The sequence below is a fragment of the Paraphaeosphaeria sporulosa genome (genome assembly GCF_001642045.1).
Source record: "Paraphaeosphaeria sporulosa strain AP3s5-JAC2a unplaced genomic scaffold CC84scaffold_4, whole genome shotgun sequence".
Classification (NCBI taxonomy): domain Eukaryota; kingdom Fungi; phylum Ascomycota; class Dothideomycetes; order Pleosporales; family Didymosphaeriaceae; genus Paraphaeosphaeria; species Paraphaeosphaeria sporulosa.
In genome coordinates, this window is record NW_017253363.1 from 1,011,541 (window position 1) to 1,033,376 (window position 21,836).

Genomic DNA, 21,836 nt, shown 5'->3' on the forward strand with positions numbered 1-21,836 from the left:
TATTTATTATTACTAAGGCTATAGTAAATAGAAGGCATAGAGTCTTTACCATAATAATATATAATACGTAATTGCGGTAGGCACTATATATAGATAATACGCCATTATAGTGTAGGTAAAAAGCACTACTATAGACACTCTTTTCCTTTCCTATAGGGTGAGGTTTTTATTAAGGCTATAGTATACTGCTAGGGACTATAGCTAGAGGGGGAGATTCTATAACGAGTAGATTGCGAAGTTCATTATAGTGTTATAGCATATGGTACTAAGGCCTAATAGAGTCCTAGTGTGCCAAGCGAGTTGGCTGTGTATACCCCACGCCGCACACCGGCTTTAGGGAAGTTAAGTATTATTTACTTAATGCCATTAAGTCATCCTTTCACTATCTATCCTAGCGTAAAGTAAATACTATTACCTATAGCTAGACCTTATATAGGCCATATTGTTAACTCGTTATATTTCGTAGGATTGTTAGATTTACATAGTGATTTGATGAATGTCGGTAATCTAGAGATGAGATGGGTTGATTGTTCGGTGTGTTGGCCGAGGTTCTATCTAGGGCGCCCTTTCGTGTGTGAGTCTTGGCAGATAATCTATACTAGCCGTTTTCGGTCAAGTCTCGATATCCTGCCTCTGGCCTCTGCCCCAGCCATCTAATATATTGTACTATCGATTATAGTACAACACCGAGATACTTAGTATAAGCCCTCATATCTGACAAGGATACTACCGTATCAACAAGACCCCTTCCCTTCCCCTTAGTTGTCTTGCCCAAAAACCAACCTTAACCCTTTAGGACTAGCTACCTTTCTGGATTTAACATGCGTCTGCAAAGGTGGGCAAGTTTGGTGGGGTGCGGCGCTCGCTTGCCACCTACGTTATATTTAACCTGTTTATCAATCTATTATTTAGATTACACTTAGGCTATATTATTAACTTATTATACTTCGCAAGATACTATTGTATTAATAACATCCCTTCCCTTCCCCTCTGTTGTCTTGCCCGAGAACCAACCCTAACCCTTTAGGACTAGCTACCCTTGTGGATTTAACACCTAGGTGGTCTGACGTGACAAAATTATACTAGAGAGCAATTGAGAATGAATATGCATTGGATTCCGTATATAGTCATGAACATATAGAAATGCAATATGAATAGTATCACGAAGCCTACCAGAGGAGGACATAGCGGCTACCTTCCTTGGACGAAAACTACGCATCGCTCAAGTTGGCAAGAGTCTTCGTCTCCTCCCCTACACTACCAAACAACTTGTCGGTCTCCACTCCAGACTCTTCGGTTCCCACCTTCGAGATCTTGAAGCCGCCAGGGGCTTTCGTCTGGAACACACCCTCGGGATCGAACTTTTTGGCAGCCGCCCGGATCTTCTCGACATTCGCCGATCCATAACTGGCCAGAGGATTCTGATACGAGTCGGCGTAGTTTAGGAACTTCCACGAAATTAACCCGTCCCTGCTGGTAGCAAATTCCTGCATCTGTTCACCGTAGGAGCGCAGCAGAGGGCGTGCGATAGCTTCTTCCTCGGCTGTCTTGACAGCAATGTCGAATAGAAGCATGATCCCGTTCCGGTCTTCCGAGTCAAGACCCATGACGTTGCCGCCTCTCTCGACACTGTGCACTGAGAAGACAGTCGGGATAGCCTGAAACATGCATTGTGTGATGAAGTCAGGGTCATTCGTCTGAGATTTCCACTCGTTGACAAAGGCTTCGTTAAGTTCGACGATTTTGGTGAAGATTTCAGCGTTGTTAGCAAAGGTCATAGTAAACCAGACGTCACTAACACGTGTTAGTGTTGCATTACGATGTGGGGTAGGGGTCCAAACCGGTATCCTGTTGCCTGCTCAAGCTCATCTGTGAGCGCTTTGTGGCTGTCTATCCTCAGAGTATCAGCGATACGTGGGATGGCCATGAAGTCATCGAAACCAACTGGCGCTTCATTGCCCTGAGTGTCCTCGTAGGCGGCGAGGATCACAATGTCCGACATGACTGGCAGATAACTCCAGAAGATGATGGAGCTCCCGTCTGGATAGTTGCTGACATTGTCGGTCCATTTGACGTACGCAGCAATCTGGTCCGCAGTGGCTGACTTGTTGTAGGTCGCCGTACCACCCCATAAGTTTCCAGTCTGGAAAGCGAACATGTCAAATCTAGTGACAATGCCAAAGTTCGCGGCGGAGCCACCCTTGAGGGCTTGCCACAGATCTGGGTTCTCATCTGCGTTCGCATTTACGACCTCTCTGAAACATTATTAGTGTCTACTGATACGAGAACAGTTCAAATGGCAAACAAGTCAAATGGCAACCTACCCGCTTGCAGTGACCAACTCGAAGTTCTTCACGTTGTCGCATGCGAACCCTTTTCGCGCAGTGAAAAATGAGTTTCCTCCACCGGTCAAGAAACCAGCAACGCCAACACTGCCTGCCCTTCCACCAGGAACTGTCCAGCCATCAGGATCCAATGCGGCATACACATTCAACCACCTCGCACCCGGGCCGATTGAGGCAACAGAAGCATTCTTGTCCAGAGTGACATCCTTCATAAGCCCGAGGTCAACAGTCACACCGTCATTGATGTTGTTTGAACCAGCCCATACTGTGTGTCCCCCAGAGCGAACAGCGAACTTTGTCGAGGAACAGCTTTCACCTCTTATGAGAGTGTTCACCACCTTGACGACCTCCGAGGTGCATGTAGGCTGAACTATGCAGTACGGGCTCAGTTGCGCGCTGACAGACCAGTATGACACAGTACGGTTGGCATACTCCGTCGTGTTGGGGTACAACACGTGGGCTAGGCCGGCATTTTGGAGAGCTTGACACTGGATATCGGGTCAGTGTCGGAGCTTGAATTGGGCTTCAATCAAGCACGTGGAAGAAAGAGGCTTACGCAGGTACTGTTCTGAGCCAAGACGGCAGGCAGGCCCAGCAGTATGGCAGCGAGCTTCAACATGTTTCGGATTTCGGGCCGTAAAGAGTGGGAGAACCAGTTGCGAGGCAGCACGGTTGAAGGATTGCACAATCTCGAGACACTTCCTCGAATATAAGTGTGCGGGTTGTTCCTTACCTGACTCGATTCATCGCCGCTCCTTCCAGGTACAGTCGACCTGACCATTCAGAGTCTTCGAAAGGGACAAGTTCAACGACATGAATAAGATGTCCAGCGGAATGGGCTATCGAGGTAGGGATCGTCTCATGTCTTACCTGAAGAAATGTGCGCGCCCCACCACCCCGCTCGACCAATACAATTCCTCATGCCAACTTTGACAAGTTATAGAAGACGCGCAAGCATTGTTCTAAGTAAACAGGTAGGCGAGCGCGCAGAAGGGTGTGCCATTTCCTTAGTATCACACTTCTGGTCGGCCTATACCTATGGCACATATATGCTCTATTCTGACGAGCTCTTGAGCACGAAGAAAATATTGACCAGTCCACGGTGCTCCACAGTTGCGCCGACGAAGGATGCGAGCTGTGTAGAAACAGGCAAGAGGTGCAACACATCGTGAGGCGGCGCTAACTTGGGTACCCCGACTAAGCGACTGAGCGAACGGCATGCACATGGTGGATATGCGGAAGGCGTGCGCGTATCCCCGGCCTGGGGTTTTGATCCTCTCCAACGCCCAAGCTTACAAAAGTACGCACCGGCACGAGGCAGGGGCGGGCAGTACCGGGCCCCGTTTTTTCTCCGACAGACTACCCACATCTACAAATTGCATCTGGTTGCGACGGAATCCTAGCTCATTAAGACGCAATCATATATGCCGGACAACGTGCGTGGCTTTCTGACGAGGCACCGTCCGTTTGGAATCACAGAAGAACGAACATCGTAATGCTTTACGCATATTGTAGCGTTTGGGCTGACTGTTTCTGGCAGTGCGCAAGTCCCTTGTTTTTGGACTTGACGTGACCTTAAGTGCGGCATTGCAATGCGACTTTAACCCCTTCCGCACGAATACTTATGGGCCTCTATCGCTGGGATGCCTTGCGCTGCCTTCGTCAGTGGGTCGAAGGAACATACGATGGTGACGACGATCTTAACCTCAGGTTTCAACGGTACGCCTACATGCATCCGTCCGAGGCCGGTCCGTCTATCGGTCGTTAGCAGGGCGCGACAGCTTGGCAACATCCCGCACCCGTCGAATCGGTAGAGAGATCCCTGTTAATTGTCATTCGTTACGAAATCAAGAACCATCGCTGGAGTTTCACCGCAGGTTCGCGTGTCCCGCCAGGCTTGGGCAGCAACACAGTACCCAGGTAATCGCACCAGTTCTCGTTATCGAAAGATCAAAAGATGGCAGAGACGGATTCTACTTCATACTCAGGTCAATGTACACGACATGCTTGCGTGCTTCGCGGGATGAAAGAGATCATGGCTAGCAAGGTATAGCTTGGTACCGTACTTGGGCTCAGAACCATTGCAACATGCCTTGAGGGTCCTTCCAGGGGATCCTGAAGCTTGGACAGACTCTCGGAATACACGCGCTCTACTTGCCCTAGTAAGGATTATCAGCACAGCCCACCGTCACTGACCTTTTCCTGCATCTGTCACAAAGTGGAGCTCCTTTCCGTTGTGCAGTTTCATGCACAAGTACCAGGCAATGGAATTCGTTACCTGTCGAGATGTGAACAAGACGCAGGAATGCTCAGGCGAACCCGGCCCATCCCAGTGACATCCAGGGACCTGAACGGGTTCTGATGTTGATCGAAAACGGGCGGGTCACATATTTGCGAAAACAAAGCATAGATCTGCAAGTAGTTTTCAACTTGATGGGTACCCGTCGCTTTAGTTCCCTTTCTGACGGCCGCTGCAGGGTGCTAGAAGTCTGTTCAAATGGCGTAAGGCCCTGCTGTTCTGCTGTGTCTATAAGCGTGGACAGTTGGGACCCCACTGAACGACAAACTTCACAATGCCGATTGTCAACGGGACAGTAACTGTCCTTGAACCTCCAGAAGGCTATGTCGTCGACTTTGACAATCCGCAAATGCAGTATGTGGTGGAGTCATACGCAATTGTCGCCGTCGAGATGACACTAGGCTTCCTCTTTTTGATACAGCGATTGTATACGAAGACTGTTATCATGAAGAGTTTCCAACTGGAAGACGGTACGTTACTACTCATTTGCTGAAGATGTACGGCTTACCAACTCTGCTCAACAGGTGTGGTGATTTTTGCTTGGTTCTTCTGCATGGGCACACAAATTTGCGGGCTCATGGGACTGGCGCATGGGGCCATCGGACGACACGCATGGGAAATCAGCCTTGAGAAGTATACCTTCTACTCGAGGGTATGAAGCCATTTTCATTTGCATGACCTACCAGAACATCCCTGACATGCGGACAGATCATTCTTGCAGCACCACTTCTCTATGCAATTGGCACTTGCGCAGCAAAAGTGTCCCTGGCCCTCTTCTATCGAAGGTTGAACCCTAACAAAGTCTTCCAAGGCTTTGTCTATTTTACCCTCTTTGTCTGCCTGTCTGCCTATACCTCTATATTCTTCAGTTTGCTCTTCGCATGCAAGCCTGTAGCGGCGAGCTGGGATCCTTTGCTTGCCGCTCTTCCGACAACAATCTGCCTCAATCGCGGTGGCATTTACCTCGCACAAGCCGTTATCGGGATTGTCACCGATGTTCTACTACTCGCGCTGCCGGTACCTACAGTGCTGAAGCTTCAGATGCCTAACAAGCAGAAGCTTGGCTTGGTTGGCATCTTTGGTGTCGGATCAATGTCAGTTTACTCTCGCCATCTTCTTGATGATGTATTGACATGTCCCAGCACGATTGTTACCTCCATAGTTCGCCTGATCATTCTCTTACCCTCTCTGACTACTGCGGATCAGACTTGGGTCATCGGCGAGGGCTTTATGTGGATGTAAGGCTCCCCAAACCGCCACCTTTGAATTGCGACGCTAACCTATTTGACAGTTTTGTGGAAGCTAACCTCTTGATCATGTGCTGCTGTCTCTCCACCCTTCGTCGTTTCTTTAAGCACTTCGCGCCTCGACTGATTGGCGAATACTCGTCAGGCAGCAACAGCAAGCCCCACTCGCGCGGCTTTTCGCGCAACCACGGACAGCGAACTTTTGGCAGCGGTGGCGCAAAACGCACCTTAGACACGCTTATGAACACAAAGAACGACGACGGCGGTATACCACTGTCGTCGATCGATGAGATGGACAAGCATGTGGGGCACGTATCGACGAATGCGAAGGCTCTAGTTAGAGACAGCGACAGCGAGGAGGCTATTCAGTTTGAGCGAAGCGTACAGGTTACTTATGAGAACCGGGACGATCGTAGCGTGAGCGGCGAAGTGGCGGCAGCGAGAGGGTATGAAGGGACTCAGGCTCATCAGCCGAGAGTATGGACAGGCAAGAGGGCGCCGGGTGCGCATTGAGTGAGGGTGGGATAACATGCATGCGAATGTTTCGGTCGTGGCGGCGGTCGACCTAATTGTTGTACATATATATATCATAGTCCATATTGCACTAATTGCGCTGTTGAAGCTCCACCCTTTCTCATTCGGTGTATATTTCGCCAACATTTTCTCCGTGGTGAAAGACGCCTCCTTGGCTCCCAAATTTTACTTGCACACAAGTATGAACCCTTTCTTGCACTACTCTGCATTGCTTTCCGCCACGGAATTTGGCATACATAATCATGAACAAATCGTGAATTCGGCAAGGTGTGTGTGGGTCCATCACAATAACTTTGACAATAAACTTCCTCGCCGAGATAGCCTTTCAGGCAGTGCCGGGCCCGCGCGGCATACCCATAACAGAGTCATGGTTTCATGTCTTGTGATACACCAATTCGCGATGCATGTTGACAGCCGATGATCCCCAGAACGTTCGACTGGGGAGGGGAGATCAAGAATGAACGTCAACAGCGCGAGCGGTCGAGTGAGAGGAGGCAGAGTATGCATCCGTTTATCAATCAGTGCCAAGCTCCAGCCAAGCGCGAAATCGCATTCAAGATAGTCGGGTCCAGTGATGTCGGTGACATTCAAGCTCAGCAGAGGTTTGGATTACGCAACTATGCATCCTAACTGGCATAAAACTCAAATTATCAATCGCGATTTTTTTTATACGCAATTTGTCACTTGAATGGAAGACCAGTCGGATAGACCTAGACAAATGCAGTGGCTATGGAATGCAGGTTCCAGCAAGTGCGTCGTGTAAGAGGTTAATTTCAATGTATTAGCTAGCAATGTCCAATTGGCATGCTTAACCTCCCGCATCTTTTACATCTCCAATTCGAACCCAGTGACTTGTGTTAGGCTACACACAATGGCCTCTGACTTTGGATCGCTCCGCCGTCCAACTCATCATCGACAAACTACGTTCCAATGAGTGTAGCTGGCGCGCGCCTGCTCAACCCAGGTTATTAGCGCCAGCAATACACTTATTTCACTGCCAATGAACTGTGCTCACATTGGGCGGTTGACTCCAGGCTTCCCGATCGACCATTGTCCTTCTCCACCAGATCAGTGACCTATCCCCGGGATGTAGAATAATCGAAAGAAATCGTGCATTTCCTCAAGGTTGAGATTCACTGCTGCAACGGTACGCCGGAAGGTTCGTGATGCGAGCGCAGAAGTCACCGTTAGATCCGCATGACCGTGTTATGCAAGCAATTTCTCGCCGTAGCCATGGTACGTAGACACGTTGTGGGATGTGCCTCCTGCAATGTTGATGGTGCCAGGGTGCAAACACACAGCAAGATCCATGTCTGTGGTTGAAAAATTTCTAGATTTCCAAGTGCTGGAGTTGTACACCGCGCCTCGCCAGTGGTCTTCCACAAGTGTGTAGACCATTGCAGGAACCGTGGTGCCGTTGATGACCTTGATATTCACTAAGAACACCGACGTGCTAGCACCGAGCCCGAACGCAGGATAAACAATCTTACCTGAGGAGCCTGAGGAGTCGGCAAGCGGCTGGTAGATCTTGCGCACGGTGTTGACTTGCGCTGCGGCGAGACAGGTGGAATCATTGAGTATACCAGTGCTGCAAGCGAACATCGAAGGCTCCAGATTGTGAAGACTCATATTGTCGATCGTGCCGTCGGTAAAGCCACCGTGAGGATCAAATAATTTGATTTGAGCGGCAACGATAGCAGACCAATGGGCTGCGGTGATGTAGCCGAGGGACTCGAGATCAGGCCACCCCTGCCGACGCGCCAGAATATCTTTGTAGGCAACGACATGCAACCAGTCCACACCCATAGGTCCCTGGATGCCATCGAAATCTTCATGATAGAGGATTGCCTCCTCGAAGCCTTGTCGACCGCCAGTGCTTCAGCTAGTGTAGTAATTGTAGCTTGCATTCTATTCGTAGTACGCGAGACCACTTGCTTTCCAACTCCCGCTTCCACATGGATGGCTCGATAACCTAAGTTGTTGATATTTTCAGGCTTTTTGAGAAATAACTCATACTCTGCCTGCCCATATTGACCTGCTTTAGTGCCAAAGGTTGCAACGCCGAGACTGACGCCGTGTGCAAGGTTCGTGTAGTCGATATAGCCGCCGGTGCCACCATTACTAGTCGCAAGAAATCGGCCGTTCCAATTGTCAGAGAGCCAGCCATGCCTCAATGCGGTCCGTACTAGATTTTCTCGTTGCCACAGTGACAATCGCACAACAGAGGCCTGTACTGGCGGTATCTGAGTTGTCGCCCGCTGCAGTGGCGCACAAAGACACAAGGCCTGGGAGTGAGATATTTGTGCCACCAGCATAGTGTTCCGTGCTCAATACCGTGACCCCAGCAATATTACCGATGGTTAGCCCCAATTGTTGACATGTCAGCGTTGCGTACATCATTGCATTCCTCAGAGCCAAACAGTACTAGGTGCAGATGACATTGCGGTACGTGATAGTTTGGTAGACTATGTTGTATAGGAACCCATCTGAATTGCCTCTGATCCACGTTACTTGCGGAGAAAGAGGCATCGATATCGCTCGATGCTTGCTTGAGCCCAGTCAACACGTGCGTTGTAACCAGATGCATTCCCGCTGGTAAACGAAGGTGCACAGTTGGCGCCAAAAGATAAAGTCAAAAGATAAAGACTGAATTGCACTAAGCATAGATAGAGAGAAACACGGTAAGGTATAATGTACGTGTGTACGTGTGCCATGTTGACAATCATGAAGAGGATGTCGCGGTGTGGCGTACAAGATAACGAAATCCGCACAACTTGAGACGGTATTACATACTGAATCGCGTTAGCGCACCACTGTAAAGCTTCAGCGTTGCGTAGTAACATCGCGAACTTCATTAGATCTTGATAGAATAAAAATTTCACGAGATGGGCCCGCGTATCCAGGCAATGTCCATTTCAAGGCGACTTAACGTCATGTGACGACGCGCGCAAACGCGCTAGTACAATGATGACGACAGCGGGGAAGTCGTTCGCTCACCACCACCGCGCAACCACCACGCAGCTACGATGTAAAGTATCCCACCCAATGCATCTGAGCCACTCGTACACACTAGTTAGACGCAGCCTGCTAAGCTCCCGCTCTAGCGTCTCTAAAACCCCGATCACCCGCCTGTTTAGCACTAAACGCCCGTTCCTCGCCGCCTACAACATGCCGCAAGCACCCAAAATCACATCCGTGGACGCGCTCCCGGCCGATGAGGCCAAGTGGTACGTAAGATAAAGTATGTTTACTCGGCCGTTCTTTTGTTAATCTCTCGTCTCTTTCCAGGATCGAATTCCAGAAGATCTCGTGGTCCGACCAAACCGGCAAATCACGCGTGTGGGAAGCCGCCTCGCGCAAGACGCGCGGCAAGTCTGGCGTTGATGCTGTCGCCATCGCCACCGTAATCCGGCACCCGAAAAACCCGCCCTCCACCATCATCATCCTGCAGTACCGCCCACCCGTTGACGCCGTCTGTGTCGAGTTTCCTGCGGGCCTCGTCGACGAGAAGGAGACGCCCAAGGAGGCAAGCATACGCGAGCTGCATGAGGAGACGGGATACAAGGGCGAGGTGACCTCGATGAGCCCTACTATCTTCAGCGACCCCGGCATGAGCACAGCGAATATGCAGCTGGCGACGGTTGAGGTGCAGCTGAAGGAGGGCGACAAAGAGCCGGACCAGGCGCTGGATGACGGCGAATTCATCGAGCGGCTAGTAGTCCCGCTAGAGGAGCTGTATGATCGATTAATCCAGTACGACCAGGAGGGCAAGAGGGTGGACGCTAGGCTGTGGCATTGGGCCGAGGGGCTGCACTTCGCGAAAACCATGCTATGAGGGGATTACCACTCATCGAATGTACAAGCCAAATGTCCGAAAGACTGTCATTCAACAGTCGACGAATCTGGACGTCATGTGAGGTGCAAGTGTCTCTGGCGCATTCTTGCTTGTAGATACTGTGCCAAGCCTTCGCGATATAGCAATCGAGTTTGGGCAGGATGAAGGCAACGACGAAAGATTCGTACATGGCATCTTCTAGATGTATGTCTTTACCTCTCACACCTGACTTCCCGCTTCGCTCTTGTTTTCTCCGTCCAGATCCATACTATCATTCTTACGTCCAGTGTCTTTTACCATTCAGTATCCTTACAACATCCACTGTAAATGTACAATCGGCTGTTTTGAGTAGTGTTTTCAATTCTCTATGTACCCAGAAACACTTGGTATGCCCCGCTATTGCCTCTTACAAGCGCAGAGTGGTTGCGGTTTGCGATTGTGCTGGTCTTGTCCCGTCAATCGCAATATCCCCTGTCTCACTTCCCCTATCTGACTTGCCTTATATCACCTCCTCTGTTTCACTTCCAGCTCTTTCGACTGAAGGTTCTTTAAGTCTTTGACTCATTACTACCAGTGAGTTCTGATATTGCTTGACGCACAACCTGCCTCAACGGTCTGCGTATGAGCCTGGCGCTCATCAGAACTACCGTTTTATACTATTCCTCCGTAACCCCATGCCATGACTTGCATGACCCATGTCGGAGAATCACGCGGTGCTTTACATATCGTCCTTCCCAGGACTGATCTCTCACTTTGATCTCTCATATCTTCTTGCTTGAGAGGACCTACAGCTCTCAAAACCCTCTGCCTTTGTTAATCTTCGAACCTGGACTCTGTCTTCCAACACCAGCCTACAACATCAAGGAAGAGAAAAGCCTATTTATCATGGGTGGACACGCATTCCGACACCTTGCCTGCCCTTGAATAATGCCAGACGTATACTTCAAGACCCGTGAGCAGACCACCAAGGTGTGTTCCATCCTATAAATCCGTCTCTCATTGATGTGCTGAGCATGCCCAGGTCTTGCGCTCGCTTTTTAAACAATGTCGCTGTCCTTACAGAAATGCCCGGAAAACCCCATTACGGCGATGTCGACTTTCTCGTCTCCGGCTTCCTGCCCGAGCCTCCTGGCACGTCCTTGAACTGGCGGCGCAAGGTCGCAAGCAGTAGAGACGCGCTAGGCACCCGGCACGGTAAACAAGGCCATTTTAACCCTGATGTGATATATCTTACAATCATTTCTTACAATCATTTCTTACAGTCCCTCACCCGAATGGCGAACACTGGATCCAGATCGACATCAAGGTATGCAATGCCGATGGCGAGGACGCGTTTGCCTGGATGCAGTTTCAGCTGCTCCATGCAAGTGGGCTGAAGATGCTGGGCTCCTCGATCAAGCCACTCGGCTTGAAGATCAGCCCGACGGGTTTCCACATCCGCGTAGAAGAAATGGAGGCAACCAATTCCCTGGGAGTTTGGTTTTCGCTACGAAGCAACCTACGGACGCGCTCAGGATCTTAGGGCTGGACACACGCTTCTTGCTTGCGTGTTTCGCTGCTACGGAAGAAAGTAAGTAAAATTTTATGCTCCCACAGGATTTATCGGTGTCTGAAATAGACGCTTCACTCTAAGCTGGGTATTTGACCCGTCGCACTACGCAGCATGTCTCGACGAGGGCAAGCATCGCGGCCATCTCGAGGACCGCTCTGGGCCGTGGTTGGCTTTCGTCTTCGAGTGGTTACCGCAGCGTATCCCGAATATCGTCTTCCTGACCAAGAAATCCCACTTCACAGGTGGCGCAAGCAGACGAGGGTTGCCATGCGCGAGAAAGTTTTCACGCTGTTCTCAGCAATCACTAAAGAGTACTATACGAAGCTTGCGAATCATTGAAACAATTGAGGAACATCGTCTCCAGCAGCTACTCATGGAGGCTATCTCCGAAGGACAAGATGGCTGGAGCGACGAGATCCCTCTACATACCATAGTGGTCCAAGGCGCAGCCTCAGGGACACCGCCACTAATGCCAGTTGTTCCAGCTCAAGGAGATACCGCGTGCGCTTCGGACCCTCCCAGCTTGATGTTCGACGCTTCGAGCGACCTCATTTTCTCGCGTCCAGTAACACCTCCGCATACACCGCCTACCTGTGTCACGGACATCAAGCCTTCGACCCCAACGACCGCTTCCCCAATAGAAGATCTCCGATCAGTCCTCTTGACGCCCATCCACACACAGCACCTCCCTCGCGATCCGCCTCTCTTCTTTGTAGCTCGCCCACCTGCCAATAACATGTCGCCCGCCGCAAAACTCGACTGCCTCGCCATGTAGACACTATTCGACCCCATCACTGGGACACCCGTCCTCGCCCGCTCACCGCGCGATAAGACCTTCAATATGTGCTGGAGCGACAGCAGCTCGAGCGATAAGGTGCTCGTGAATTGGGTGAAGGATATGTGATGGGTCCGGCAAGCGCGGGTGAACTATGTGGGGATATGGAGGCGCAGGTTTGAGAAGGAGGATGCTAAGGTCGCGAAGGGGACCGAAAAGGCTGACAAGGAGGCCCAACAGGCGCAGAATGAAAAGGTGGAGACCGGAACGGTGGGGGAGGAGCCTGAGGCGCGGAGGACGAAGATTCTGAATAGGCTGACGGCGATGAATATGTAGTAAATGGAGGTTGGAGGGTGGGATGCGAGATGCAGCAGCCGAGTCAGCATGGCAATTTCATACTTTGGAGACTACGTAAGGCGACATTTACAGTCTGCTCTTTAAGAGAACTCGAGTCTAGCCCGGAATAAAACATTGTTACATCGGCATGAAGGCTTGGATATGGAAGGTTGGGCATAACTAATTTTGGTACACATGGTATCCATGTGCTATGGCATGTCTGCGTTCGTATAGAGTAGTGATCTTGATAGTCTATTCATATACCAGGATCATTCTCACAACACACTTCCCAGACGTTCAGAACATCCCAGCATGGAAGTCCCCACGTCTCAACTTCGCACCAGCCTTGTCCCCACCGGTAAGTAAGCTCGTCGCTTTCCCAATAGCCTGAGAAACCTTCATGATATCCTCCAAACTCATTACATGTTCCTTCTTCGACCAGCCCAACTCCTCTGGCAGCCGTTCGTTCAAGAAGAAGTATTCCAGTAAGTTCTTCGGCACAGTGAACTCCTCGATATCCCCGAACGCGATAATCGGCGCCGCGACCTCCCCCAGACTAAATGCTTCGGTTACTTCAGTAAACCGATAATCGGGATTGAACGCCCTGCTCTCAATCTGGCGGTACAGTTTCGAGTTCGCGAGCATTTCCGCCGTGACAGTGTCCGCAGTCCAGAACGCGCGGGACGTGTTGAAGACTGTCTCGTTGAAGACGTGATTGTTGCCAAATGCGGCGTCGGTTCGGGAGAGGGATGCGTCGTGCTCGAGGACGTTGTGCACGTTGAGCTGGTCGAGAGTGAAGAAGGTTGCGTTTGGGGCCGGGTTCGCAATGATGGCTTGTTCCCACATGAGTTCGGCGAGGGAGGCGTTGAAGTTGAGGCCGGTGGTTAGACCTTTGACGGCGTTGGCTTTCGTGACTGTGATGGACAGTGAGTAAGATTTGGTTTTGAGTGAAGGCGTTGAGCGACATACTGTTTCTACCAGAACGAGGAAAATAGCCATGGTTCGATAAGGTGTTCAACATCGGGCAGGGCCCTCGAACTATAGATCTAGTCAGTCCTAGGAGTGAGACAGAATGACTGGTGAGCCATACAGTCGTCAGGGCCCGCTGGGATCCAGTCGTGCGGAGATCCAGTCTGATACTGGCGAGCGAAGTGAGAGTTCGCAGTCGAGAGAGCCACTAGCTGCGACGTGAATACTGTGCTAATCTTCATAGCGTGATATGGATGACAGATTCTTCAAGAAAGTTGGATTGTTCAATAAGTGCTGGCTAAATGATTTTGAACAGCAGTCGTAGTCCACTTTGAGGACTTGTTCCATTTAAGTACACGATTTGTTGATGAGCCCTGCGTGCGCAATATAGTAGGACGCATGTTTCAGATCAATTACTGTATTCACACTGGATCGCAAGCCTAACTCTAAAATGTCTAATTATGTTATATTCGCCTTACACACCTACTTAAAATTGGGGATGCAGCGGATGCGGGCGGCATACCCGCACCCGAAGATATACTCCGACCTGTCGATCAACGGTTCTCTAGGCTTGCTACCTAATCTCTAGGCTTAACTACGTCATCAGGTAGACGTTAATATAAAACTTTAGGTGGGACGACGTGTGATGTGATACGCCTCGTGTTCGTATTATCGTATAGCGTACTTTCAACCAATGATAGCCCGGGCATACTGGACCCCGCCCACCAGTGCGAGTGCGAGTGCGAGTTTGAGTGCGACTACGAGTACGGTTGTTACGTTTGGCGATCTCATCATTGGCCTATCCACGATCAGACTTGAACCTTTCATGTGATTTTTTCAAGCCGCAGCACAGTCTCTCGTGCATCGGATTGATGGTGTACAGCTCGTTCTCACCTCCGTATTTACGAATCACTCTCTAGACCCCTCTGCTCAGGCGTTCGCCTCACTACTTTCACTTTGCACGTGCAGTCCCTACCCCACGACGCAATTCACAATGGCTCCCATATGGAACGACCACAAAAATTGAGATCTGGGAGCTGGTCGCGGACACGAAGGAAAAAGCCAGCACGTTCGCACACATTGAGCCTGTTGCTCGATCTTCACAAAACTCGGGAAACAATGAATTGTGGTCTCGTTGCGTATACATGGCTCTGCTTTCCAAATAGCAGCTCCATCTAAGACCCGAGATCATTGGTCCTCATCCAGCACCTTTACGACACTTTCGAAAAAACTTGTCAACTCCGTTATAGCTCGCACGGTCATTGCTGCGTTCACACCTGGCTTACAAGGAAATTAGGGCGATGGCTTGGACGGAAGACTTTCAGCTAGACTTCGTCCAACGCGCGACTCAGTATATTTGGTCCTTCGGTGGTGCAATATAGGTCCACTCTATTGCAAACATCCATCTTCCTACGCAAGGATCTTCTTAGCGTTGATACTGATTCAAGTGTTGCAAGGGCTAGTTTGAAGCAGCAAGTGTTGTCTTGGCGCACTGTGGGTAAGATCCAATACTTGTTTGGATACATCAGGCATGATCTCTTTCAGATCTGTGGTTGTTGCCAAGTTATGACTATGACCGTACGAGGAAGCCGTTTTGGCACAGTTTTGTTTGGGCCGAATTGGCACACAGCCCGGGACTTGGGCTTCGAGGTGCGTTAAAGATACGCCAGCTGCTGCTAGATCTTCTGCACACTAGCAACCATGTCTAGCGTCAAATCTTACGTGCTCTCTAGTGCGCGTCCGGAGACCACTCGGAACATCATGGGCAAGTACAGTATCACGGTAAGTCGAATTATCTATCAGTGCTATCCGTGGACCCAAAATAAACGCCTGCATCTTGAGCATATGGAAGGGAAGTTGCAAGCATCCGGTCACCGCCGCGATGACCTAGCCTTTTAAAAATGCTTCTAAAAAATGTGCCCTATGCCGATCATTTGAGGTTCGAGGTTGATGCTATTCGTAGAATAGGAAGAGCATCAAGACTAGCAAAAATGTCAATTTAATTGAATTGCTGATTTAAATTGCCCCTTGCACCGGAATGTTAAAACTGAAAGCCCAAGACATTTCCAGGTTCAAGAACCTTTGCAATACTTCGACCAAGCTGTCAACTGCCTCTAGCCTCACCACTACACTGGCATTATGCTTCGCAATCTTGTCCGACGCGGCATCTTCGCTGGTAAAAAGATGCTGCTCTGGCATGTAGATTAGCATGCACGACTCTCACTCTCTTATCCCACGGCGCTAAAGACCATCGGGATGTCGCCAAACAGATACGACTCCGCCTGCACATGCTCAGCGGAACGCACACGCCCCTCCTCCGGGCTGCTTAGACTCTCCGCAACCCCTGTACCCCAGGAGGAACCATTGTCCCGCACCGCACGATACTGTTCCACTATGCTGTCCGCCACCGCTGCAATGTCGATCCTACCATCTCGAATGAACCCCGAAGTACGGGTTGGTGAAGACAGAACCTTCTCAGGCGCCTGCTTTGGGTCATCCAAGTCGCTTTTCCGCCGCATCGCGTCATACCGCTTCTGCACCTGTTTGGCCGTCGGGGCAATCTGCTCGCTATTCATGCTCAGGACATCACAGGCCTTGGTGGTCTCCTTCTTCTCCCTCGCACGCTGCAGCTCCTCTTCTGCCCAAATCTCAAGCGTAGCCATATCCTCCTTCGGCTCGCCCAAGTCGCCATGGCGCACCGCAGTAAAACGCTGCAGCACCTGATCTACCACCTGAGCAATCTGCTCGCTAGTCATACCTAGGGTGCCGTTGATGTCGCCCACAGAAGACAACAAGCGTGCATGGATGGCAGCGAATTCGCGCTGCAGAACAATCGTGTCCTTGGGATTTGAACGTTGAGGGGACAACTGGGCGGCTGCGAGTTGGGTGCGAAGGTGGTCGAGCCTGCGTGTCAAATTCGCAATCGTGTGGGCGAGGGAGGGCGTGAAGGGTGTAGTCGGCGTTGCTAGAGCTGGGATGTGAGGATTAATGGGGGAAAATAGGGGCGCTGTGCGATGGGCAGTATCTCGACGCGGGGAGGGAAGGTGAATGGCAAAGTGCTTCCGCAGCTTCGATGGGACGTGAGATTCAGCATGAGCAAGAGTCTCGTTGTTGCGCAGAGGCAAGTCCCAGGTGACGTTGCGGCGATGCGAGGGTGCAAAGACGTCGGCACCTGAGGGCTTTGCCTGTGTGATAGAATCCATTTTGTCCTGCAGCCCTGTGTTGGTGACCAAAAGGTCGGCATTCGCAGCGCGCAGACGCACGATGTCCCCTGCCTGTGCTTGCGCCAGACCGCAGAGGGTTTGCAGATGATGCAGCTCGACCTCCTTGCCGTCTTGAAGCAAGCGACCGCTCTTGCGGAGCTCCTTCGTATACGACAGCGCCTGCGCAAGCTTCTCGTCCCGCGTAGTTGCATCGCCGAACCTACCTTGCTCGTTCAGCGCCTCTTCGAGAACCCGCTGCTGCAACTCAATTTCAGAAGTCTGCCCTTTCCGAGTCATCTCAGGGAGGTCCCACGTGTACTTTGCCACAACGCTCCGCTCGTGCTTTAGTTCGCTGCGAAGCCTTTCCATGTGCGCGTGGAGCTCGCTCACCTCGTGCTCGTGCGAAGTGGCCAAGGCTTGCATCTCGTGGTCATGATCGAAGACCTGCTGCGTGAGACGCTCCACGTCGCTCTCGAGCTGCTCAATCAGTGCGTTTTTGACGATGCCGCCCAGCGGCACCATGTGATCCGAAGCCTGTGTTTGAGCATCAAACTTGCGCAGATTATTGACGCTCTTGATAAGCTCATCGATCCGTGTTTTGTCTTCCTTGACCTGCGTCTCGAGCTCGGCAACCCTACGCTTGTAGTCAGTTTTCCGAGACGAGAGATGTCCGATTACAATTCGTTGTTCATCGATCTGACTCTTAACCTTGTCAAGTTCGGCGCAACGTTTCTGGAGATCTTCGCCGAGGCCTTGCACAAGAGACTTGTGGAAGGCAAGGAGTTCATGTAGGTCTTCGCCAGATTGCTGGCTAGATTGGGAGCTCTGTGAGGAGCGCACATGGGCCACTGGCGTCGGGGTAGGCGCAACGCGGAGTTGCGCGTCAGCCACCGAGACTAATGAGCTCGAAGAAGAGCGAGAGCTGCCGTTACGGAGCCGCTTCCACATCATGGGCCGTGATGTGCGACGTGTTTGGATTTGAAGAGAAGCGGAACTTGGTGATTACATAGGACCAAAAACTCCACGTTGTGAGCAGACGTAACATTGTGAAAAGACCCGGTTGTCGGTAATTCCGGGTTGTCAGTCGTTGTGTACGGTCGCATGGTTTGATCACAATGCTGAGAGGTCAGGAGAACCATTGAGGCGGTAGGAGACTGTTCCCGCAATGGATTGGCATTCGCCATGATACAATGTACATTTGTTGTTTGGGTTGCTGGACTGAGATTGGACATGTACGTTTCTATGCAGGCGCCACCCGTCCGGCCTCCTATATCGAAGCCTTAACCAGCTCGGTAACCTTTTGCTCGATCGCCTTGTCGTCCAGCCCTGTAGATACGTCAGACATGGTTCTTTCCACCGGAGCTCCCATCGCAGGCGTCTTACCCTTCAATGGTACGGACTTCTCCTTGCCGAATTCTGCGCCACATGTCAGCCCTCGATTCGCATTGCTCGCCCACGAGATTTCACAGAGTGCGGAATCCACGCCGAAGGGACGTCCAATGCTTGTACATTCCAACGCGACTTCCAGGCAGGGCTACGCACCGTATCGCGCATAGAGCCTGGGCTCGGTGCCGCTCGCTTCCCGGATGAGGATGGGCGTGTAGGGGTTGTGCTTCTTCATGGTGGGGTACGATTTGGTGAGAAAGCTCCTGGTGTCGGTCAGCCGTTGCTCTCGCTGCACACAATGCGGTCGCGCAGTCTTGGTGGGCGTGGTTGTCTCGCATCGCTCGCACGAGTTGGCGGCGGGCGCATACCTCGTCGCGGCGCTGTGCTCGCTCGTCTGGCAGAAGAGAAAGCGCAGCTCCTTGAGCTGCTTCGCAAAGCCGTACTTGGACGCCATGGTGTCGTGTCGCGGCGCAATGGGCGGGTGTCGTTGTCTCGAGCGACGTGAATGTCGAAGTCAAGCCCAAGCTCCGCCTGCGCGTGCCGCCCAATCAGCGCGCCCGCCGACGTGGTCCCGATTTCCGCGCCGCGCAAACTCGCCGGCGCCCGACAGCGGAAACGCCTGCCTCTGCATCGACAGTCACCGTCGCCCACGCCAGACACCCCCAATTGCACCCTCTGCCTGCGCAACGTCCCGCGCACCCCCAGACAGAGAAAAGCACCATGTCGTTCCGCCCGGGGTCCCGCATCTTCAGCGCCTTCCGGCCCTTCTTCCGCCAGCAGCGCAACCAGTCCACCGCTGCGCCCGAGCAGTCCGGCTTTGCGAAGCTATGGCACAGTCCCGTCGGGCCTAAGACGGTGCATTTCTGGTGCGTCCACATGTCCCTCAGCCATGCGAAATATGCATGCAAAGCACGATACTGCGGCACGCGACATATGCATTGCCATCGCTCCCTTCGTCAACTCCGGCCCCGACACAAGCCCTCGCAGCAGACACCCAAAGTGTCGAGAACCACGAGCTGACAAGAACCCAGGGCGCCCATCATGAAATGGGGCCTCGTCATCGCCGGCGCCTCGGACCTCACCCGCCCCGCCTCGCAGCTCTCCCTCAACACAAACGCCGCCCTCATGACCACCGGCCTCATCTGGACCCGCTGGTGCTTCGTCATCCGGCCGCAGAACATCTTCCTCGCGACCGTCAACTTCTTCCTATTCCTCACGGGTGCCACGCAAACGACCAGGATACTGATGTACCAGCGCAGCTTGAAAGGCGCCGAGGGTCAGGCCGAGGCTGAGGGAAAGGAGATGAAGGAGGAGATTAAGGAGGTGGCCAAGGATGTGCAGGCAAAGGTGGAGAAGGTCATCAAGTCGTAGAGGCAAGATTGTGGGATTCAATGCCTCTGGATGAGTCTGGGGCGAGGACCGAGACACGGGGGGAAGACGCTATGTGCAGAGCCGACGTAACGGACATTCGTGCAAATAGGGCGACGTATTCTTGGATTTTGACCGTTGGAAGTGTACAATACAGCTTCTGTTGCAGCAAGAGAATGGAAGGATTGTAAGACTGAACGGTAATGTGCAGTGATTCAATCAAAACTCGCTCAGACCCAACACAGTGCAAAATCAGGCCTTTTCTTCATGCCCGAAACAATATGCAGCAGTTCCATGTTAGCAATCTGCAGCATATAGAGGTACCACCGTTTCCAGGCCTTATTTCATCCAACCCCGAAATGATAATGTAATCATCTCCACCGACCTTTGTTCACGTTCTACCAACCCTACTCCTCACGGCGGCGCGTCCTGGGTCCATTCCCACTCAATCCCAAAAACACATGGTCCGGGCCACCGAACCCTGTTCACGTCAGCTCTGCCTCGCTCACCCACAACACGGAAGACTTACACCACGGACACCAGCAGCTCAGACAGCACCTCCAGTCACACGCCTCACAGAACCCATCGGGCGCACAACACCCTTGATCCTCCCGGCACCCTTGGCACGTCAAACAGGACACGACAGCCGGCTTCCACCGCGCCCATGTGCAAATCCCTGCGTGCCACGGCGGCGGCGCCGTGTACGGGCCGGCTACGGGCGTGCGCGCGGGGAAGCGGTACTGCATCGGCAGCTCGATTTCGGGTTCGTCGGTGACGGCGGAGGCGGCAGAGGTAGATGCAGAGGCAGACGCAGCCGGGAGCTCGTAAGGTTGGTAACGGTAGTTGGGGTTATTGTAAGGGTTCAGGCCTTTGTGGCGGTTGCGTGCTTCGCCGCCAGGAAGGGAGCGGACCGATTTGATGGCTGCGGAATTCATGCTGGCCACGGAGTAGCGTTCAGCAGGGTTGCTTTCGGTGGAGGGGCTGGCATCTGCAGACGTTGTATTTGCAGGACCGGTGTTGTTGGAGGGCGTGTCGGCCATTGTGGGAGGGTTTGGGGTCGACATGCCAGCGATGGGATAGCAGATGTGACGATGCCGCGACCGAAACGATGGGAGTCGGTGGAAGAAGAACAAGAGTTTGCGGGCGGTATGCGGTGTGCTTATCGATTCTCCATGTGTGATGTTACTGTGCCCTGGTTCCGAGGAAGGTGTTGAGTGGAGCCATCCCATCGTTGCGTTCTTCCCTGGATCTCATCGCGCCAACGAGGAAGCGACGACGCCCAGCGTACGGCTGGATAGATAAGAATGCTGTGGTACGCACAGCGGACCAGCTCCAGTACCGTCAGTGACTACCATGCGCCGTATCTCTCCTCGCAACGTGGCGGTTTCATCCAGTAGTCCACCCATACGCCCCGGACTGCCCACTCGTCGGTACCAGCAGATGCAGATCGCCCGGCGGTCGTTGGGCCACTATGAGGAACCGCGCAAAACCTTCGATATGCAGGAGACCTATGATCGTCCTTGCTTGTTGTCCTCTGGCAGCACCAAAAAGTCGGACGCGTGGTAGTGCATTTGCGTCGACATCCTATACATGTCTTGAGTAACGCTGTAGTCCTGGGATGAAGTCTTTTTTGCACGAAAGACCATTCTGGCAGGTCGCGCGTCCCTCAACTGGTGTCGTTCCAGCTGCAGGCTTCTAGGCCACCAAGTGTCGCAATGTCACCATCAGAACTCCAACCGTGCGACCTTGTCCGATCCTCCCCTTCCCTTCGCTGTTCTACACCCCTCAGCAATTACACCCATTGCAACTGCTACACGCGCCCACGACCGCCGCCCAACACCCCACCATGCACGCGTTGGCTAGGTCCACGGCCCACAGCCCGTTGCACGCCGCCCAGCAGCTGCGGTTCGCGTCTTCGTTGGAGGAGAAGTCGGAGGTGCTGTCGCCGCCGGGGATGTACTGCATTTCTGGCATCGTGCGTCTCTTC

At 52.2% G+C, this 21,836-nt stretch overlaps 10 protein-coding genes across 10 annotated transcripts; 5 read left to right on the forward strand and 5 right to left on the reverse strand.

Annotated features, from left to right (window-relative positions):
- Positions 1 to 1,160: 1,160 nt before the first annotated feature.
- On the reverse strand, positions 1,161 to 2,964 carry CC84DRAFT_1241757 (FAD-binding domain-containing protein; the record flags this gene model as incomplete). Its single annotated transcript, XM_018184062.1, has 4 exons — positions 1,161 to 1,794; positions 1,842 to 2,255; positions 2,325 to 2,833; positions 2,902 to 2,964. The coding sequence occupies 4 exons, from the start codon at positions 2,962 to 2,964 to the stop codon at positions 1,212 to 1,214; spliced, it is 1,569 nt and encodes a 522-aa protein (XP_018037284.1). The 3' UTR covers positions 1,161 to 1,211.
- Positions 2,965 to 4,918: 1,954 nt separating this feature from the next.
- On the forward strand, positions 4,919 to 6,458 carry CC84DRAFT_1116895 (uncharacterized protein; the record flags this gene model as incomplete). The annotated part of the gene is made up of 5 exons (XM_018175473.1): positions 4,919 to 5,114; positions 5,169 to 5,296; positions 5,353 to 5,738; positions 5,787 to 5,882; positions 5,936 to 6,458. The coding sequence occupies 5 exons, from the start codon at positions 4,919 to 4,921 to the stop codon at positions 6,402 to 6,404; spliced, it is 1,275 nt and encodes a 424-aa protein (XP_018037285.1). The 3' UTR covers positions 6,405 to 6,458.
- Positions 6,459 to 7,631: 1,173 nt separating this feature from the next.
- Positions 7,632 to 8,740, reverse strand: CC84DRAFT_1174819 (uncharacterized protein; the record flags this gene model as incomplete). The annotated part of the gene is made up of 2 exons (XM_018180115.1): positions 7,632 to 8,301; positions 8,442 to 8,740. The coding sequence occupies 2 exons, from the start codon at positions 8,738 to 8,740 to the stop codon at positions 7,632 to 7,634; spliced, it is 969 nt and encodes a 322-aa protein (XP_018037286.1).
- Positions 8,741 to 9,428: 688 nt separating this feature from the next.
- Positions 9,429 to 10,580, forward strand: CC84DRAFT_1143107 (uncharacterized protein). Its single transcript, XM_018176394.1, has 3 exons — positions 9,429 to 9,453; positions 9,530 to 9,652; positions 9,714 to 10,580. Exons 2-3 carry the CDS (start codon positions 9,594 to 9,596, stop codon positions 10,258 to 10,260), a joined length of 606 nt encoding a protein of 201 aa, XP_018037287.1. The 5' UTR covers positions 9,429 to 9,453; positions 9,530 to 9,593; the 3' UTR covers positions 10,261 to 10,580.
- A 744-nt stretch (positions 10,581 to 11,324) lies between these two features.
- CC84DRAFT_1241772 (uncharacterized protein) lies at positions 11,325 to 12,587 on the forward strand (the record flags this gene model as incomplete). Its single annotated transcript, XM_018184064.1, has 4 exons — positions 11,325 to 11,454; positions 11,523 to 11,566; positions 11,629 to 11,830; positions 11,923 to 12,587. 4 exons carry the CDS (start codon positions 11,325 to 11,327, stop codon positions 12,585 to 12,587), a joined length of 1,041 nt encoding a protein of 346 aa, XP_018037288.1.
- Positions 12,588 to 13,066: 479 nt separating this feature from the next.
- Positions 13,067 to 14,134, reverse strand: CC84DRAFT_1241773 (Cloroperoxidase; the record flags this gene model as incomplete). The annotated part of the gene is made up of 3 exons (XM_018184065.1): positions 13,067 to 13,837; positions 13,893 to 13,961; positions 14,014 to 14,134. 3 exons carry the CDS (start codon positions 14,132 to 14,134, stop codon positions 13,221 to 13,223), a joined length of 807 nt encoding a protein of 268 aa, XP_018037289.1. The 3' UTR covers positions 13,067 to 13,220.
- A 1,889-nt stretch (positions 14,135 to 16,023) lies between these two features.
- Positions 16,024 to 18,043, reverse strand: CC84DRAFT_1241775 (uncharacterized protein; the record flags this gene model as incomplete). The annotated part of the gene is made up of 1 exon (XM_018184066.1): positions 16,024 to 18,043. The coding sequence occupies one exon, from the start codon at positions 18,041 to 18,043 to the stop codon at positions 16,121 to 16,123; it is 1,923 nt and encodes a 640-aa protein (XP_018037290.1). The 3' UTR covers positions 16,024 to 16,120.
- A 296-nt stretch (positions 18,044 to 18,339) lies between these two features.
- Positions 18,340 to 18,935, reverse strand: CC84DRAFT_1258158 (NADH dehydrogenase, alpha subcomplex, subunit 2; the record flags this gene model as incomplete). Its single annotated transcript, XM_018184797.1, has 4 exons — positions 18,340 to 18,421; positions 18,479 to 18,511; positions 18,638 to 18,744; positions 18,850 to 18,935. The coding sequence occupies 4 exons, from the start codon at positions 18,933 to 18,935 to the stop codon at positions 18,363 to 18,365; spliced, it is 285 nt and encodes a 94-aa protein (XP_018037291.1). The 3' UTR covers positions 18,340 to 18,362.
- A 266-nt stretch (positions 18,936 to 19,201) lies between these two features.
- CC84DRAFT_1186046 (UPF0041-domain-containing protein) lies at positions 19,202 to 19,852 on the forward strand (the record flags this gene model as incomplete). The annotated part of the gene is made up of 2 exons (XM_018180834.1): positions 19,202 to 19,347; positions 19,513 to 19,852. 2 exons carry the CDS (start codon positions 19,202 to 19,204, stop codon positions 19,850 to 19,852), a joined length of 486 nt encoding a protein of 161 aa, XP_018037292.1.
- Positions 19,853 to 20,042: 190 nt separating this feature from the next.
- On the forward strand, positions 20,043 to 21,314 carry CC84DRAFT_630889 (uncharacterized protein). The gene has a single exon (XM_018186946.1). It carries the CDS (start codon positions 20,311 to 20,313, stop codon positions 21,061 to 21,063), a length of 753 nt encoding a protein of 250 aa, XP_018037293.1. The 5' UTR covers positions 20,043 to 20,310; the 3' UTR covers positions 21,064 to 21,314.
- Positions 21,315 to 21,836: the final 522 nt, after the last annotated feature.

Bases quoted from the DNA above. Each gene is read 5' to 3' on its own strand.
- CC84DRAFT_1143107 (XM_018176394.1), top strand. From the start codon at position 9,594: ATGCCGCAAGCACCCAAAATCACATCCGTGGACGCGCTCCCGGCCGAT. The intron at 9,653-9,713 runs GTACGTAAGATA...GTCTCTTTCCAG, and splicing joins CCGGCCGATGAGGCCAAGTG to GATCGAATTCCAGAAGATCT.
- CC84DRAFT_630889 (XM_018186946.1), top strand. From the start codon at position 20,311: ATGGTCCGGGCCACCGAACCCTGTTCACGTCAGCTCTGCCTCGCTCAC.